Below are 17,813 nucleotides of genomic sequence, written 5' to 3' on the forward strand. Positions count from 1 at the left end.
AGGTCCCTAGCTCAATCTGTATCTATGTAGTCACTCAGGCTCATCTTAGATCCTTAAAAATAGATACACAATCTATTATCCTTTTAAGGTATTTTAATATCCTCTTCACCGCTTTCCAATGTCTCGATCCTGGATTTGACTGGAAATGACTAATTAAGCCAACAACATATAGCTTATATCAGGACGAGTACACAACATATTGTACATTAAACTACCAATAGCACTGGCATATAATTTTTTTCTTCATTTCAACTATTTCCTTAGAAGTCTTGGGATATATACTTTTGCTCAAAATAGTACCTCTTGCTATAGGTGTCTGTTCAATGTTGCAATCTGACATATTGAGATGTTATAGCATCTTAGTGATATAAGTTTCTTGAGATGAACCCAAAAACCTTTTAGATCGATCTCTGATGATCTTCACTCTTAAGATGTACTTTGCTTCTCTTATATCTATTATGTCAAATTATGATGAAAGCTAGGATTTGACTTCTATAACATATTTTATGTCACTTCGAGCTATTAACATATCATTAATATATAATGATATAATAATAAACTTTTCTTTTTTCCTTTCTTAGGTAAACACAATGATCCTCATTGATCATTTCAAAATCATAAGACAAAATGACTTCATTAAATCTTATGTTCCATTGTTTTGATACTTTCTTCAGCCCATATATAGATTTCTTAAGTCTATACATACTTTATTTTCTTGGCTTTCAGCAATATAACCTTATAGCTGTGTCATATAGATTTTTTTCATCAAGACTACCATTAAGGAAAATTATTTTTACATCCATCTGATGTAATTCCATGTCAAAATTTGCTACTATAGCTAGGATGGCATGTATTAACACAAACTTCACAACTGGGGAGAATGTCTCTTCAAAATCAATACCCTCCGGTCGGATATATCCTTTTGCAACTAAACGAGCCTTGTATCGATTAATCAAACTATCTGCTTTCCTCTTTATCTTGAGAATCCACTTATTCCCAATAGCCCTTTGGCTTGAAGGAAGATCGACTAAATCCCAAACTCAATTCTTTCTCATTGACTTCATCTCCTCATCCATTGCAATTTTCCATCTTTTTTCTTACTGAGCTTCTCAAAGCTTCCTCAACTGTCCAAGGTTCCTCATCGTCAACTGGAGAATCATCAATACCTCATTCTCAATGTCAAACCTTCTCCGAGGAATAATCTGACGACTATTTCTTCGTAGGTTAGACTGTTGAGAAATTGACTCATTTAGTAGCAAATTACTCTCACTATATTGACTAGATTCAGACATCTCCTGATTTGTCGATAAAGAAACATTATTCTCCTTCTCTATCTCATATAGTAGAATGGTCTTATCAACTTCACCTTATGTTGAAAATTCAGTTTCAAGAAAAGTAGTATCTCTTGACTCTATTTCAGAGATAGTTCTATCTTGTCGCTCTCCAATGAAGACATAACCCTTAGAAGTCTCAGAATTTCTTATAAAAATACACTTCTGACCTTTGGCTCCTAATTTTTCATATTCGTTAGTCTTATCATGAACATAGGCAGCTAATCCCCAAGATCTCAAATTACTCAAATCCGATTTTCTACCTGTCCAAAGTTCATGTGGGGTAAATGGAACTGACTTTGAAGGTACTTTGTTAAGTATATAGACCACAACTAATAATGCATCTCCCCAATAGAAGATTGGCAAATTAGCCTATGTCATCATAGACCTAACCATTTCAAGAAAAGTCTTATTTATTCTTTCAGCAACCTCATTTTACTGTGGAGTTGTAGGGATAGTTAGCTATCTAAAAATCCCTTTCTCATTATACATTATCTTGAACTGATCATACAAATATTCATCTCCATGATCAGTGCACAAGGTTTTAACCTTACGTTCTAATTGATTCTCAACTTCATTCAAGTAACGAATGAAGCAATATAATGCTTCAGATTTGTTAGAAATCAAATACACATGACCAAAACATGTGAAGTCATCAATAAATATAATGAAATAAGAACTCCCATTTCTAGCCTTCAGATTCATTGTATCACAAATATCCAAATGAATTAATTGTAATGGTGATTCAGCCCTAATAGCCTTACCAAATAGTTTCCTAGTTACCTTCCTAGCAAGACAATGCTCACATATAGACAAGATAATCTTAGCATGAGTGCCTAAAAGGCCCTCCTTAGCTAATCTATTCATTCGTTCTTGTCCTATATGTCCTAGTCTAGCATGCCAAATTTCATCATTAACATCAGCATTACTAGTAAGAGCAATATTTGAAAAACAATCCTCATTATTATTTGGTTCTATATCAAGAACCATAAAAGTATTTGTTACATAATCATGCTTAATTAACACAAAGTTAATTCAAAGTTCCACACAACGACTATAAAAATTTACACAATAACCTAAATCAAGAAGACAAATGACGGAAACCAGATTCCGTCGAATCTCAGGAGCATACAAGACATCATATATAAACAAGGTTCGTCTACCACGTAGGTTAAGCTTGCAAATACCAATTCATTTTACTTCAATTCTTGCATTATTTTCCACATATATCCATTTATTGTCAGCTGGTATCCAACGGTACTGCATATATATAGCTTGATCATGAGCTACATGGTTCGTTGCTCCTGAATCTACAATCAACAAAGGATAAGAATCAGTTAACAACACTGTACTTGCAACATGATGCTCATGGAAAGAATATAGAGATGGATCTATCTTTTTAAGCTTAATATAATCTCAAGCAAAATGACCCTTTTTGTCACAGTTATAGTAAGTCAACTTGTTCTTAGGTCTTTGTCCATATTTCTTTTCTTTCTTCTTAATTTGGTTTTTTGCAGCAACAACACTAACCCCCTTTCCTTTCTTAAACCATTTTTTCTTATTCTTGGAACCAGAACCTTCATCTATAAAAACTTGACCAGAAATCTTTGTAGATTCAATCCTCTCTGCCTCAAGTTCAATGTGGCACGAGACATCATGAAAGTCTTGATACTTTCACTATGAGTCAGATTCTGTTTCATCATTTCCCAAGAATTAAGAAAGGAACGGATAACTGTTGGAGCAATCTTGTGACCCTAGGTTTTGATGTTTGGGTAAAGGTTTAAGTTAGGTTTATTATTATATTTGATATACATTATGAGTGTACAGGATACAAGTATAACAAGGAAATTCCAAGTGTGATCTTGGCAAAGGAGAAAAGTCAAAGGATGAGTCTTGGTGGTGTAAGTCCAAGCATGTAGTCTTGACAATGTAAGTCTAAGTGGGACTCGGCAATGGATGAAGTCCCGGAGGCATGACCTCATGGCAAAGGAAGATCTGACAATAATGACAAGGCCGATGGAAGCTTCAGAAGGCAAGCCGTGAAGGATGGAGAGTCATCCGAGGGATGCAAGGTTGATGGAGGAGGCTAGAAGGCTAGGTCTAGGTTGGTCGGGCAAGGACGAGTGCTGAGTTAATGTACTCGGGGGTTAAACCTAGGATTAGGGTTTTACTATAGCGTTATTGTAACAATACTGTAGAATTACTATAGTAGTCGACTGGTGTTTTCATCAGTCGATTGGTAGCTGATCGTTGGCTTGTAACGGTCGAATTTTACTTATGACCAGTCGACTGGTAGCGGGAAACATAGCTAGGTGTTTCCTCCCGAGCTCTATTAATAGAGCTTGGGGTGCTTGGCCAAGGTTGACGAAAATAGAAGTAGTTAACCCCTATTAGAGTCTCCAAGGTCTTTTTAAGTGATCAAGAGCTTGTGCGAGTTTGTGGTTGGTTTCTCCACCCATAAGGAGCTACTCGAGCAAGCCAGAGGTTTTTTCAGGAGTCATCCACCGATGGATCGAGATCTTCCACCTTATGGATAGCTGTGGAGTAGAAGCTTTATCTCTGAACCACGTTAAATCAACGTGTTTGGTTTGCTTTCTCTTGTTAGTATTTATCGCTGTGCATACTAACCATTGTAGGAAGCAAACGTTAGATGAGTCATTATTTACCCCCCTCTAGCGGCGTCAAGGTCCTAACAATAACTGGCTAAACCTATTGTTCATCGGTTCATCCATAAATTGATTTATAGTCTCTAGAACTTCTTGTTCCTCAAGAACGTATTGTATCTTGAGGTGCCATATTTTGTAGTTTTTCCTATATAATTTTTCTCCTTTATTGAGTTTAGTTATGATGTTTTCAATTGTCATAATCTACAATAAATAAACACATTATTTATTATTTCGATATAATTCATATGCATGTAATTAATTATTGACTCACTTTAAATTAGAATTAGTTTACAAAATCAGGTGATAACTATGTTTCCACTCATCATTTGTATGTGTTAATCTAATCAACATTGATCAATTATATTATACACATCTCATCAAATGAACTAATCATATATTAAAATGAACTAATCATTTTCACATGAACTAATCATTGAATATGAACGAATCATATATTAAAATGAACTAATCATTTTCAAGTTTGTTAACACATAACATAACTCTGTTCGTATATAATGACAAAAATTATTACATGACTCAAATGAGCTAATATTGTTTGTACATATCGATAATAAACAAAACATTAATAACATAGATAAGCTAGCATCACTCATACTAGGATAAATGCTACTGTAGTGGGCAATTGTATCCCATTCATCCCAGACTCGACGATGGCATGATCAACTTCAGAATCATCATTTAGATCCATGTTTAGATTCATTTCTGGATCTACTATACACTCTTCTGGATCTTCTTCTGATTCCATGAGATCCATCTGTAAATCCTCGACGAGATCCATTTTTGGATCCTCCTCAAATTCTTTGAGGTCTATTTCCACAAGATTTGGATCCTCTTCATACTCTGTAGGATCCATTTCTTCGAGATCTAGATCCTCTTCAGGTTCTTCAGAATTCCATTCCAATTGAAGTAACTGTCGTCACATCTCTGAATATGAGATGTGCCCTTCAGAATAATCCCATATTTGGTGTGCTATATCACTGAGATGTTCTAGCAATAACTGAACAATTGTCCATCGTTTGTCTTTGTCCTAGACTGGGTATTCTTCTCACTTGAGTTTCTAGAATATCCGATCGAGCCGATTAATAAGCCAACCAACTCTGCAATACGGGTCATATTCCAACTCCTTGATCTCTTCCTAAAGCTCATGTTGTCATTCATAGCGATCAATCATCTTGTATATTGTTCGTGATATCTAGAATTGAAAATAATGATGTTAGTACAAAATTGACAAACCAGTAACAAAATCGGTCAAATTCAATTCTCACATATACATGGAACAAATATATACAGAATACATAAGTAAATAAGAAAAATTAATTTTCTTTATTTGGGATGTCTCGATTGACTGACACATTGGATCTGTCGATCAGAAATTCATATCTAAACCTTAGTCGATTGTCCTTGTTAGAACTAATATAATTTGGACAGGGATTTCTGACTTATGTTCTGTTATTATTTAAACTGATTTAAGTCAATCTCAAACTTATTAATCAAACTTAGGTCTGTTTGATCAATCCAATGCATATTGGGTTAAGTCTAACCCATTAGAAAAAATCTAATTAATCTTTTTGATCAAATCTGACACAATAGAACTAATTTGGTCATCTTTGATCAACCCAACTTGTGTAATCAAATTACCCCAATTAATTCAACAATAAACTGATCTGGTTAAACTAACCAATGGTTTGAACCAGATCTAGATATTATTGAATCAAACTAGTCTGATTAAACTAACCAATAGTTTGAACAGACCTGAGTTTGATTGGACAAGCTGGTCTAGTTCAATTTTTAATTAATTGAACCATAAATTAATTAAATATGTATTTATTAATTAATAATACATTTTTATATATATATATTTAATTAATTAATTAATATATTTAATTAAATTTTAAACCTGAAAGGTACTGTTCGCGTATGGTTTGTTCATGTTTTTTTTTTAGTTTTAATCAATTGAACCAATCGAATAAAATATTTTTATGTATTTTGAGAAAGTTTTTTTTCTTTTTATTTAATAAAATTAAAAATTTCTCAGAACACATAATTATGTTTTTATGGATGAATAATAATTAATATTGTTCATCATCATTAATTGATTACTTAGATCGATTAAAAATCTATTTAATTGATTATAACGGTACTTGAATATATTATACCAATCGCCTACATAGATTTACTATACTTCGTTAATTTAATCGATTACATAGATTTTAAATAGATTAAGATCTGTTTTAATCGATTAAACTTCTTCTTCTCTTTTCTGTCATGATCGCGACACTCTCTTCTTCTGTTGCGACGAACACGGTTGCTATGACTATCGATTGTCGGCCTCTCGACGTGGTCGCCGACACTCTCCGGCCATAGAAGCTAATAGTCAGCAACCTCTCAGGGCTCGACAACTACGGCATATTGCGACCCAGTCGCAATCTTGCCTAGTGACGGTGGCAGAGATATTTTTCATTTCGATGAAGACATAAGTTTAATGCTTAGGCATCACTCTGATACCATTGTAGCTTCTAATTTGCATGAAACATAAGATTAAAATATGTAACAACTCACAGTAATCTTTTGAGACGAACTTGGTCACTGCTTAATGTTGAAAGAGCGATCACGAATGAAACTGGAAAGCCCTTCACGTTTCACGACCAAATCCCTTTCATCCGGATGTTCTCCTTTGCCCATCGTTGCCTCCACTGTGCACACACTGATCACTCTCTTCCTCTTTTTTGGATTGCTCTTGGATGCTTCAATATAAAATAAGAAAGCATCGATCCAATGCGTTGATGTCATATAATGGAGGAAGATGAAGGTAAATGGGCACCCTTTCATTTTTCTAATGTTGCAACTAATGCAACGTCCAACATTTGCAACTAATGCAACGTCCAACATAAACAAGCTAAGCTTTTGAATATTCAAGCTCATTTGCTAAGGTAACCAAGTCAAATCGAGTTGAGTCTAAAATGAATCAAACCTTTGAAATAATTGTTCAAGTTTGGTGTGGTTTATTTTTTATGAGTTTAAACTTAGTTCAAGCTTGACTAGTTTAATTCATTTAGATGTTATCGAGCTCTCAATTCAAGTTTGGTTTGAGTTTGGTTGGTTTAGATATTAGCAAACTCTAAATTCAAATTAGTTTCTTTGATTGTTTAAAACTTTTTACTTGTCTGATTTATTATTGATCTTGATAATTCAAACTTGTTTGTTCATTTTAAAAATTTTATTTATTTATTTAGTATATTGATAAGAGTTTTATTAATGAGCATGATTCACAAATGTATTCACGAATATTAACGAGTTGAACATATGTGTTGGACCCCGTGGTTGTTTTGATGTGATCAACCAAGTTAGGTTGGGTCCTGTTTTGTTTTAATCACTGTGTCTAAGTGTGTAGGAGCTTAGGAACGCAGGAAGTCGAGCGGAATACGCAACTGGCGAGAAGGACGGCACGGGAAGGGAGCCGATGGGCTCGGTGCGTTCGAGGAATGAAAGAGCTGTGGAAGAGCACACCGGTGGACGAGAAGAACGTATGCAATGTTCGAGAGACGAGAAGCCGGAGCAGAAGCCTGCTCGAGGAGAACACTGGAAATTGGATTCGGGTGAATCCTATTTCGGTTGGCCGCAATCACCCAAGCGATCGGAGCTTTGGAAGAAGAAAATGAGTGAAAATAAGTTGGAGCTATTTATATGCTACAGCATTGAGGGCACCCTCCACATTGAGGACACCCTTCACATTGAGGGCGCCCTCCATAGCATTGAGGGCGCCCTAAAATCAGTCAAAGTGGCTATTTCGCATTTGGATAAAACTTTATCCAAATGCCATGCTGGAGGCGCCCTCTATGCTTATGGGAGGCACCCTCAAGCCGAAGATAGAGTTTCCAGGCCCTATAAAAAGAGCCTTGGAGCTAGGGAATTGATCATCAACTCTTGTACTAACTTCCTAGCAACTACTTAAGCTTTTGTCGTATAAAAGGTTTCTTCGCCTTCAGAGAAGGAGATTCTGACTGAGCTTTTCAACCACCTTGGATTAACAACCACCTACGTTGTAACCAAGTCAATCTCTGAGTCTCTTCTTTAATTTTATTCTTTTATTTTTATTTATTATTGTTGCACCTTAAGAGTTGACAGAACGAGGAGGGTATTTTTTTTTGTTTCAGGCAATTCACCTCTCCCCTCTTGTCAGCCCGCTGCATCAATAAGTGGTATTAGAGTCCAAAAGCCTCAGAAGGACTAATCACCATATGAAGCAACAAAGATCAAGACAATGGCCGGTGCAAGTATTCACCCCCCAAAATTTGACGGAGACTCCGCAATATGGAAACGCTGAATGGAGGTATTTTTTAAAACAGATTTCGATATTCTATTAACAATGAAATACGGTTTTGTAGCACCTATGGATCAGCAAGGAGCTGAGAAAGAAGAACATCAGTGGACGAAGAAAGAGAAAGTTGATTTCATGGCGAACGGTAAAGCAGAGTTTCATCTGCTCAGCGTCCTTCCGCCCCAGGAGGTCAACTGAATCGGCAGCTACATCTCCGCCAAAGATCTCTGGGACAAGTTCCTAGAGCTCCACGAAGGTACTTTAGAAGCGAAGTTAGCAAGGTGGGACATCCTCCGAACTCAACTAACAAATATCTGGATGAACAATGGAGAAATGGTAGCGCAACTCCAATCACGAATCAAGGAGCTAATAACTCAGTTAAACAATCTCGGAGAATCGGTAACAAACCGAGGTTCGATCCGGTATGCGCTCAACGCCTTCCCGAGAACTTCAGAATGGGCATCCTTAGTAGATGCATACTACATCTTTAAGGACTTTGAAGTAAGTGCACTAGAAAATCTATTTTCTACTTTCGAACTTCACGAATCTCGAATCACATATTCAAAAGACATAGAAAAGACAAACCTCAACATTGCCCTGAAGGCAAGAACGAAAGATCAAGAGTCCGAGACATCTATCGATGAAGACGAAATGACTACTGGTAAAAAGGTTCAATAAATTTCTTAAGTCTAATAAGTTTAAATCGCAGTCAAGAAGGCATCAGCGAAACAAAAGGATGGTCCATTGCTACAACTGCAATGAAGAAGGGCATATCAAAGACGACTGTCCAAAATTAAAGAGCAAAGATAAGGAAAAGAACAAGAGACCAGCTCGGTCCAAACATAACCTTAAAGCCATGTAGGATGACTCATCATCCTCCGAATCTGAAGTCGAAGCATACACCGGACTAGCCCTAACGACAATCCATCAAGAAGAAGATGAGACCAGCTCAAAGATGAGCATAGATGAAGGGGGAGGATCATCGGAAGAAAGCAGCAATGAAGAGGAAGCATTAGCACTTATGGTAAGTGAGGTACGTACTCTTTCACCTGAGCACTCTTTTAATTTCATTAAAGTACTTTCAAAAGATTTAGTAAAAATAGAAAAAAGAATGATGAGTTAACCAGAATGTTAGATAACTTGAAATCAGAAAATGAAAAATTAAAATTACAAATTGAAAATTTGAAAACAGATACATGTTGTCAAAAACCAAATAATTTTTAAAAGTCGAAACTTAAGATTTATGGAAAATTAAACTGGTACATTAGAAAACATCAAGGACAACTTAGAAAAATACCTAAAGGATATGTACCCCCAGATATCTAACTTAAGATTTATGGAAAATTAAACTGGTACATTAGAAAACATCAAGGACAACTTAGAAAAATACCTAAAGGATATGTACCCCCAGATATCTAACTAACCCACTAGGAAGGAACCTCTATTGGGTTCCAAAATCATATCTAGATTAAACCTTTTGCTAATCAAGACTTTCAGAAGAACTTAAATGTTTAAATTCCTTAAAAGGTTTTGTCTAGAAGTGGTTGATGATCCAATAATCAAGAAGGCTTAGTGTCTCGTCACAGCCTAGATCCGATTATCGAAATAAATGTTTAATTGACAAAATGATAAGTAATTAAGATAATGTTTTTAAATTCTTATCAACTATTTAAACGTTTCAATTTTTTTTGGAAATTTCTAACTTAGAAATTGTTTTAAATTTTGTTTAACTTGAAAATTTGAAAATTTGTAACTTGAAAATTTTTATTTAGATTTTTTTTAAAAAAAAATTACATTGATTTTTTTTATGTGATCAAAGGGGGAAAAATAGCTACAAGTTTTGGGGGAGAAAATTATTATAACTTCGGAGAATATTTTTATTTTAGCTTAGAAAATTTTTAATTTAAATGTTGCAATTTCTTTTATTACAATTTTTATGCCTAAATTATTAGTATGGTAATTTCTTTAAATTATTACTTGTTTGTTTTACCCTAACTTGAACTTGGGTTGATGCATATCAAAAAGGGGGAGATTGTTGGACCCCTGTGGTTGTTTTGATGTGATCAACCAAGTTAGGTTCAATCATGTTTTGTTTTAATCCCTGTGTCTAAGTGTGCAGGAGCTTAGGAACGCAGGAAGTCGAGCGGAAGACGCAGCTGGCGAGAAGGACGGTACGGGAAGGGAGTCGGCGGGCTCAATGCGTCCGAGGGACGAAAGAGCTACGGAAGAGTACACCGGTGGACGAGAAGAACGTACGCAATGTTCGAGGGACGAGAAGTCATAGCGGAAGCATGTTCGAGGAGAAGGTCGGAAATTGGGTTCGAGTGAGCCCTATTTCGGTTGGTCACAATCACCCAAGCGATCGGAGCTTCGGAAGAAGAAAAGGAGTGAAAAGAAGCTAAAGATATTTATACGCTGCAGCATTGAGGGCACCCTCCATAGCGTTGAGGGCGCCCTAAAACCAGTCAAAGTGACGTTTCACATTTGGATAAAACTTTATCCAAATGCCACGCTGGAGGCGCCCTCCATGCTTATGGGAGGCGCCCTTAAGCCGAAGATAGAGTTTTCAGACCCTATAAAAAGGGCCCTGGAGCTAAGGAATTGATCATCAACTCTTGTACTAACTTCCTAACAACTACTTAAGTTTTTATTGTGTAAAAGGCTTCTTCGCCTTCAGAGAAGGAGATTCTGACTGAGCTTTTCAACCGCCTTGGATTAACAACCACTTAGATTGTAACCAAATCAATCTCTGAGTCTCTTCTTTAATTCTGTTATTTTATTTTTATTTATTATTGTTGCACCTTAAGAGTTGAAAGAACGAGGAGGGTATTTTTTTTGTTTCAGACAATTCATCCCTCCCCTCTTGCCGGCCTGCTGCACCAACAATATGTGTTTAAATTTATTTATTTATGAGTTGCTCAAATTTATTTATTTAATTAATCTTGTATGTATTGAACAAACATAAATAAACTCTTATCAAGTTAAATGCTAAGTTTGTTTAAGATCGTTTAATTTATTTACAACCCTATTAATAGCTAATATAATATATAATTTTATTTTAAATTAAAAAAATGATTAACCAGACTGGGTAACGTCGAGCCTGGGGTGATCAGCCCGACCCCACGAAAGTTTCCCACCGGCCACCAGGGTAAATCGGGAAGCACTCGCAGCGAGCAGCTTAGGAGCCCAATATCCTTTAGTTGCGTGCCCCATTTGCAGGAAAAGTTCTTGCATATTCATCATAGTTAATTGGGGCTCGAATCGTGAGTATCTGGGTGATAACCTGGATGTCCTACCGTTGCAAATTTTATTTTAAATTAAGCACATTAAAAAAGTTGTCACCTAATTATTAATATAATAATATAATTATATAACACGGTGATAAATTAACTATGTTATTTAATAATCATGCATAGTAAACGAAGTTTTTTAAATTCTCACGCAGCATAAATAAACGTATGTAACGTTGGAATCACTCATAGTGCTGGGTTGTCTCGATACCTCATCTATACTTTTTGATTTTATTCTGATAGATAAAAAATTTTCATAGAACCGATCAACACCTTAAGGTGAATGAAAGGAACCACCTTGAGTTGAATGAAAGGACATTTCAGCTTTCATTAAAGACATTTCAGCGATGCTTTGTATGTTACTAGACTAATACTTTGGCATAGCGATTCCATTTCACATCAATAAATCAGATTTATGTCAGTTATTGCCCCTAGGCCGTAGCGCAGTTTATTCACATGAGATAAAATTATTTTCTTAGATATAGGTTCAAATTAGCCTATTATGTATCTAATTTACTTACCTATATTTTACTATATGATCAACAATGCTCGATAATACAATTAAAGGGGTAGATTTGTTGCCCACATCCATCCATTTTTAATAGACACGTGCCCTTTAGAAAAAAATTCTTTCTTCCCTTGATTATTTAACAGTCGACTATAAACGGACTTCCTGATTTATTTTTTTCATATAAATTAGAACCGACTATAAAAGATGTGTAAACGTAATCATCTTTTACTATATAATAATATCTTAATAAAATAAATACAATATGGATCATGTTATTTATATGTATATATAATTCATCTGGGAAGTAAATTACCAAATCGTTCTGTTGGAAACAAAGCTATTCAGTATGGATATGAACCTGAAGAGGATCATCACATTGTCTTTGAATTCCCTAGGAGAAACAACTGTTCCACATGCCTTTGCTGCTTGTGATAAAGAGCTGAACATGAAGGGGGCAAGACGTACTAACATCACATTGTCATTTCCCCTACTGATTCTAATTTGTAGGTCATCATTGTGATGGTGGAGAGCAGTTGGCCAACATGCATGATTCACTTGTAAGTTGTCCTTCGGATGGGTCTAGTGGTTAGCACATGAGGTATTGTCATCATGATATCTGGGGTTCGAATCTCGGTAAAATTGAGGTAAATATCTCCTTTATGTGCTAGTCACTATTCCAAAGGCTAGTAGCCGTCCGTGATTTACCTCCGCTGTGTTGGCCCTGAGACAGATTGGCGGGGGCGCTGGGGGCGAGCGTATTCGTCTTTTTGCCATCATAATTCACTTGTAAGTAGCAAATTGACTGTCACATGAGATTTTGGGGTCGAATTTTGAGATTGACGAGATATAAATCCCTGTAACTTGTGTAAACTCATCTCATCTACCACTTGTCTTCTCAATCACCGTAATTTATCTCCTCCATGTTAATCCTGAGACGAACTGACGAGGATACCGGGACAAACGTATTCATTTTTTACCACATGATTCAGTTGTCAATCTGATCTCCTCTCTGATGGACAAAGCTTACTAAACCAGTAGAAGCTACTAGAGTTTGGATGAGGCAACTTCCAAAAACATGCCTCACACAGCTCCTATCATCATGGAGCCCAAAAACATGAGATGGAGACTACTACCAACCAAACTATTCATAACATGCTGTGTCCCTAACAACTTCCACCTTTCTTATCATACCTGATGAAACAGAGTAGCAGATGGAGTTGTTAATACCTAGCAGAGGTGCTAGTCAAGCATCATGGTGGACATTAGAGTTATTGTTAATTCAGCACATGAAAATGAGGCCAATAATACAACTTGAACTGAAAGCTTGAAGAGTAATTGACTAATATGCATCTAATTAATAAATTCTACGTGTGCCAATCAATTGGCATGACTCAATCAGTTATGAAGCAACAACAGAGGCAGTTTTTATAATTTCAGATCAGCAAGGTTGTGACATACTTCTTTAATCATTCTTTGACTTTTTGAAGTCAAATAGTAAATAAGAGTTGCGCTTGATTAAATCCATTTCTTAATTAAACCTCTAATTATAACGCATAATTCAACAGGACATGAGCCAGATGGAGGTATGCCGCCCTCATTGCTGGTAGAAGCTTCATGGTTGACCTGAAAACAACATAAACAAAAGGAGAGAAGTTGTGCATTAGTGGAAAAAAAATGTAACAGCAAATTTATACGACTATACTTTTTTTCACGAGGAAGGATGTAATTTTTTAATCTCGTATTGCCTCAAGATAATGCAATTGGTAAGTTGAAAAGCAGGAACTTGATGCAGTGGAGCATTACCCTTGCACCAACAAACATTGTTTTCAATTTCTCACAGAATCATGGCGTTTATGAATGAATCTGGAAATCTGGAAGGAAGACAATGAACCAACTTCTAGATCGTTGCTCTTCCTCAATCAGGCTGTAAAGGGAACTTAGTATTCAAACTGTTTTGGTCAAAGAAATTTTTCACTGACGATTAAAATAAATTAAAAAATACTTTGCGGTCAATCAATTCACTGTTTTAAGTCAAAAGTAATAAGAAATTGATTATTTACTTCATTCCTGTAATATTTATTTTCTTGAGGCTTTTCAATCTTAGCATTCATAGGAGTGTAACTGTTGGATTCATGATTATTAGACTATTCAAAATTTTCAGTCTAAAATTATTTTTAAAAAGGTTTTAAAACAGAGTGAGATGGAAAAAGAAAAAAAAATTGTCAGACGAGCTCAATCAATCTAACTGGTCTAATTAATCGGTCTAACCAATTGTATCTATGCTGAATTGCTCATCTCAATTGGCCCATCCATATAAATGTTCAATTTGATTGACTTACAAAGACCATTCGACGAATTGAATTTGCCTACACCAATAGAGAAAGTTCACTAATAAACTAGAAGGCTTATGAAAAATATATATATAATTGTTTTTTTTAAGTTTTCTTTTTGAAAGGCTCATATTTTTGATTGAATAAAAAGTTTTTTTTATTGATCCTTATTTTTTTAATCAAATACTTTAAAAAAAATTTAAAAAAAAAAAAGAGAAAGAGAATATTTGTAGTAAAAAACAAACGAGACATTTGGATTAGCTGAGTGTCGTTTTATTTATTTATTTTTAAAAATATTAGGTTTATACCAATTTTGTATTTGAATTGATTGAACTAATAAACCATTGAAATGGTTGGTTGATTGACAGAAATGCTCTGAAATATTTCTAAGGATAATACGACGTGCTCAGAACAAAGCATTCAACATTCAAATTGGCAGGTAAACTGAACCACTTGCTATAAATGTGGCTTTCTTTCAATCTCTTCAACAATTAATGTCCCACCACGCAATTAATTTTGTACTCTTCTCATTCTAATTCTAAGTCAGCACTAGATTTGTTCAAAGTCGATTCAACAGAAAATGAAAGCTACTTATATCAATAATGCAAATTATCTCTCTACTTTTTTTTTATATATAATCTAAATACTAATTTAAAGGTGGAACAGCGATTTGAAGTACACGTTCAAAGTTAATTTTTAAAATATTCATGTTATTTGAGATTCAAATTTTGATTCCTTAATACTCCTCTGAGTCATGATACTCAATCGAGTGCCTTGTCCTTCACTGCATCACCGAAGTCTTCTCCCTCCTCGGTACATTGTTCTTGGACAACGCCATAGGTCACGGGATATTCTTTCTGCAAGTCTAACAGTCGATAAGAAGCATGCCACGTTCCATGTGGGGACTTCATTTCAGAAGCAATCAGGAATGCATTTGACCAAGAGAAAGAAGTGCTTTCAATTAGAATGAAAATGAAGTCGGCAGAGAATTGCATTCTCAGATTGCTCCCAGCATGATCAGCGAATCTAGCAACCTAAATTTGCTTTGAATCATTGGCAGTAGTGCTTTATTGCCATTAATGTCTGGGAAGCACTGCTAGTAATCGGCTTAAAGAGAAGACTGAGATTCGGTCAACGGAGAAAGCGACTCATAGGGGTGGAAGACGAAAAAAGCATGGCTGAGTTATGGAGCCATGAAGCATCAGACACGAGCAGACCAGCTGTGTGCGTCCACTGCAATAATGCCCTGCCGACACGACACCTCTGTACGTTAACTTGGGCACTAATCCATGCTTTTACAGGTCTAGGGTTCAATTTTGATGAATATATATATAATTATCTGGAGGCGTTCTTCTTCTTCCTGGCATCGCCTCGCCCCCATTGACTTGACCAGCTTTTATTTAACCTTATCTGGATATTAAATTAAGCTAATTACACCGGCCACAATGATGACTGGTTTCTTAATCCGGCATTAAATTAGCAGTTGACATCCAACAAATTTGTGCTATAAAAGGCCACCGGAGGCCTTGCAGCTCCGGCACCCACTGCAAGAGAGTTTCTTTCGTAATTAAGCTTGTAGCCTGTTCTCGTGTGATCCATCGAGGCAAAGATGATTCCAGTCATTGACTTCTCAAGGCTGCACGGCGATGAGAGGGTCCAGGCCTTGGCAGAGATTGCCAATGGATGCGAAGAATGGGGATTTTTTCAGGTATCGTGCGTGATCAGAGCTCGAATAGCGATTCGATTCCGGAGCTTGATGTGCTTGCTTGTGTGTTTGCGTGCAGCTGGTGAACCATGGGATTCCGGAGGAGCTGCTGGAACGCGTGAAGAAGGTTTGCTCCGAGAGCTACCAACTGCGAGAGGAAGGCTTCAACGCGTCCAACCCTGTCCGGCTGTTGAATGAGCTGGTGGATCGAGAGAGCGAAGGGGAGGCCGTCAAGAAACTGAAGGACGTCGATTGGGAGGATGTGTTCGTGCTCCAAGATGACAAGCCCTGGCCGTCGAATCCCCCTGCCTTCAGGTAGATCATTTAATTTGTTCTTCTAAAAGCCTTTCACTTTTAGGATAAATGAATGATGATCAACTAATTAGCTTTAAACATGTGCAGGGAGACGATGAAGGAGTACAGGGAGGAGCTGAGGAAGCTGGCGGAGAAGGTAATGGAGGTGATGGACGAGAACCTGGGCCTCGAGAAGGGCTACATCAAGAAGGCCTTCTCCGGGAACGGGCAGCACGAGGCGTTCTTCGGGACCAAGGTGAGCCACTACCCGCCATGCTCGCGGCCGGACCTCGTCGACGGCCTCCGCTCGCACACCGACGCCGGCGGAGTCATCCTGCTCTTCCAGGACGACCAGGTGGGCGGGCTGCAGATCCTCAAGGACGGCGAGTGGCTGGACGTGCAGCCCGTGAAGGGCTCGATTGTTATCAACACCGGAGACCAGATCGAGGTGTTGAGCAACGGGCGGTACAAGAGCACTTGGCACCGCGTGCTCGCCACCCGCCATGGCAACCGCCGCTCCGTCGCCTCCTTCTACAACCCCTCGCTCAAGGCCACCATTGCGCCGGCGGCGGAACTGGTGGCGAGCCACACACAGGTGGCCGCCCCTGCTGCGCCCTCCTCCTATCCCAAGTTTGTGTTCGGAGACTACATGGATGTGTACGTGAAGCAGAAGTTCCAAGCCAAGGAGCCCAGATTTGAAGCAGTGGCGGCTATGTGAAGGTTGCAATGCACTGGCTCTCATGTAACTTTTTAATTATATGATCCATAGACATAGAATGACTGTGTCTTACAGTTTGATTTCGTGTTTCCTTGTTTGATCTAGTGGGTAAGGTTGTCTGTCGTGAGTCTGTTGTGGAGTCTGTTGGTTTTCTTTGTAGACTAAGATATATATTACCATGAAAGCTTGTGATATCCATGGCTTGTTAGAATTTTATGAGCATGTGGGGAAAAAAAAACCTTAATGATATAGAGTTGATTATGAAAACTTTCATAATTGTCATCATCTCAGCCACTAATTGAGGTGACTTGAGGCCTGGCTAGGGAGTTTTGATGTCCCTCCTAGTCATTGCTCAAAAATTTTTGAACCCGATATGTTTAATGCTCTCTTCCTTGGTGGGCCTTGTTGCGATAGCTACGAGAAGCTCTTCATTCTTGCCACCTTCCTTGGGCAGTTTGTATTTTGGCTCAATGGCTTAAGGCTAATTATGACAAAGTGCAAGATTCCTCCCAAACTCCTCCTATGAAGACACTTCCATTCTGCAACGTGCAATCCAACTAATGGCGTGGATGGTTGACCATCGATTGCTTCATGAGTTGCTTGCTTATTACCCATTCGAGCTCTGGAAG

The 17,813-nt window shown here is 37.2% G+C and overlaps 1 protein-coding gene across 1 annotated transcript; it reads left to right on the forward strand.

The window, feature by feature from the left end:
* The first annotated feature begins 15,918 nt into the window (after positions 1-15,918).
* Positions 15,919-17,378, forward strand: LOC122025277 (1-aminocyclopropane-1-carboxylate oxidase-like). Its single transcript, XM_042584055.1, has 3 exons — positions 15,919-16,175; positions 16,252-16,487; positions 16,575-17,378. Exons 1-3 carry the CDS (start codon positions 16,077-16,079, stop codon positions 17,182-17,184), a joined length of 945 nt encoding a protein of 314 aa, XP_042439989.1. The 5' UTR covers positions 15,919-16,076; the 3' UTR covers positions 17,185-17,378.
* Positions 17,379-17,813: the final 435 nt, after the last annotated feature.

The sequence above is a fragment of the Zingiber officinale genome, chromosome 9B (assembly GCF_018446385.1).
Source record: "Zingiber officinale cultivar Zhangliang chromosome 9B, Zo_v1.1, whole genome shotgun sequence".
Classification (NCBI taxonomy): domain Eukaryota; kingdom Viridiplantae; phylum Streptophyta; class Magnoliopsida; order Zingiberales; family Zingiberaceae; genus Zingiber; species Zingiber officinale.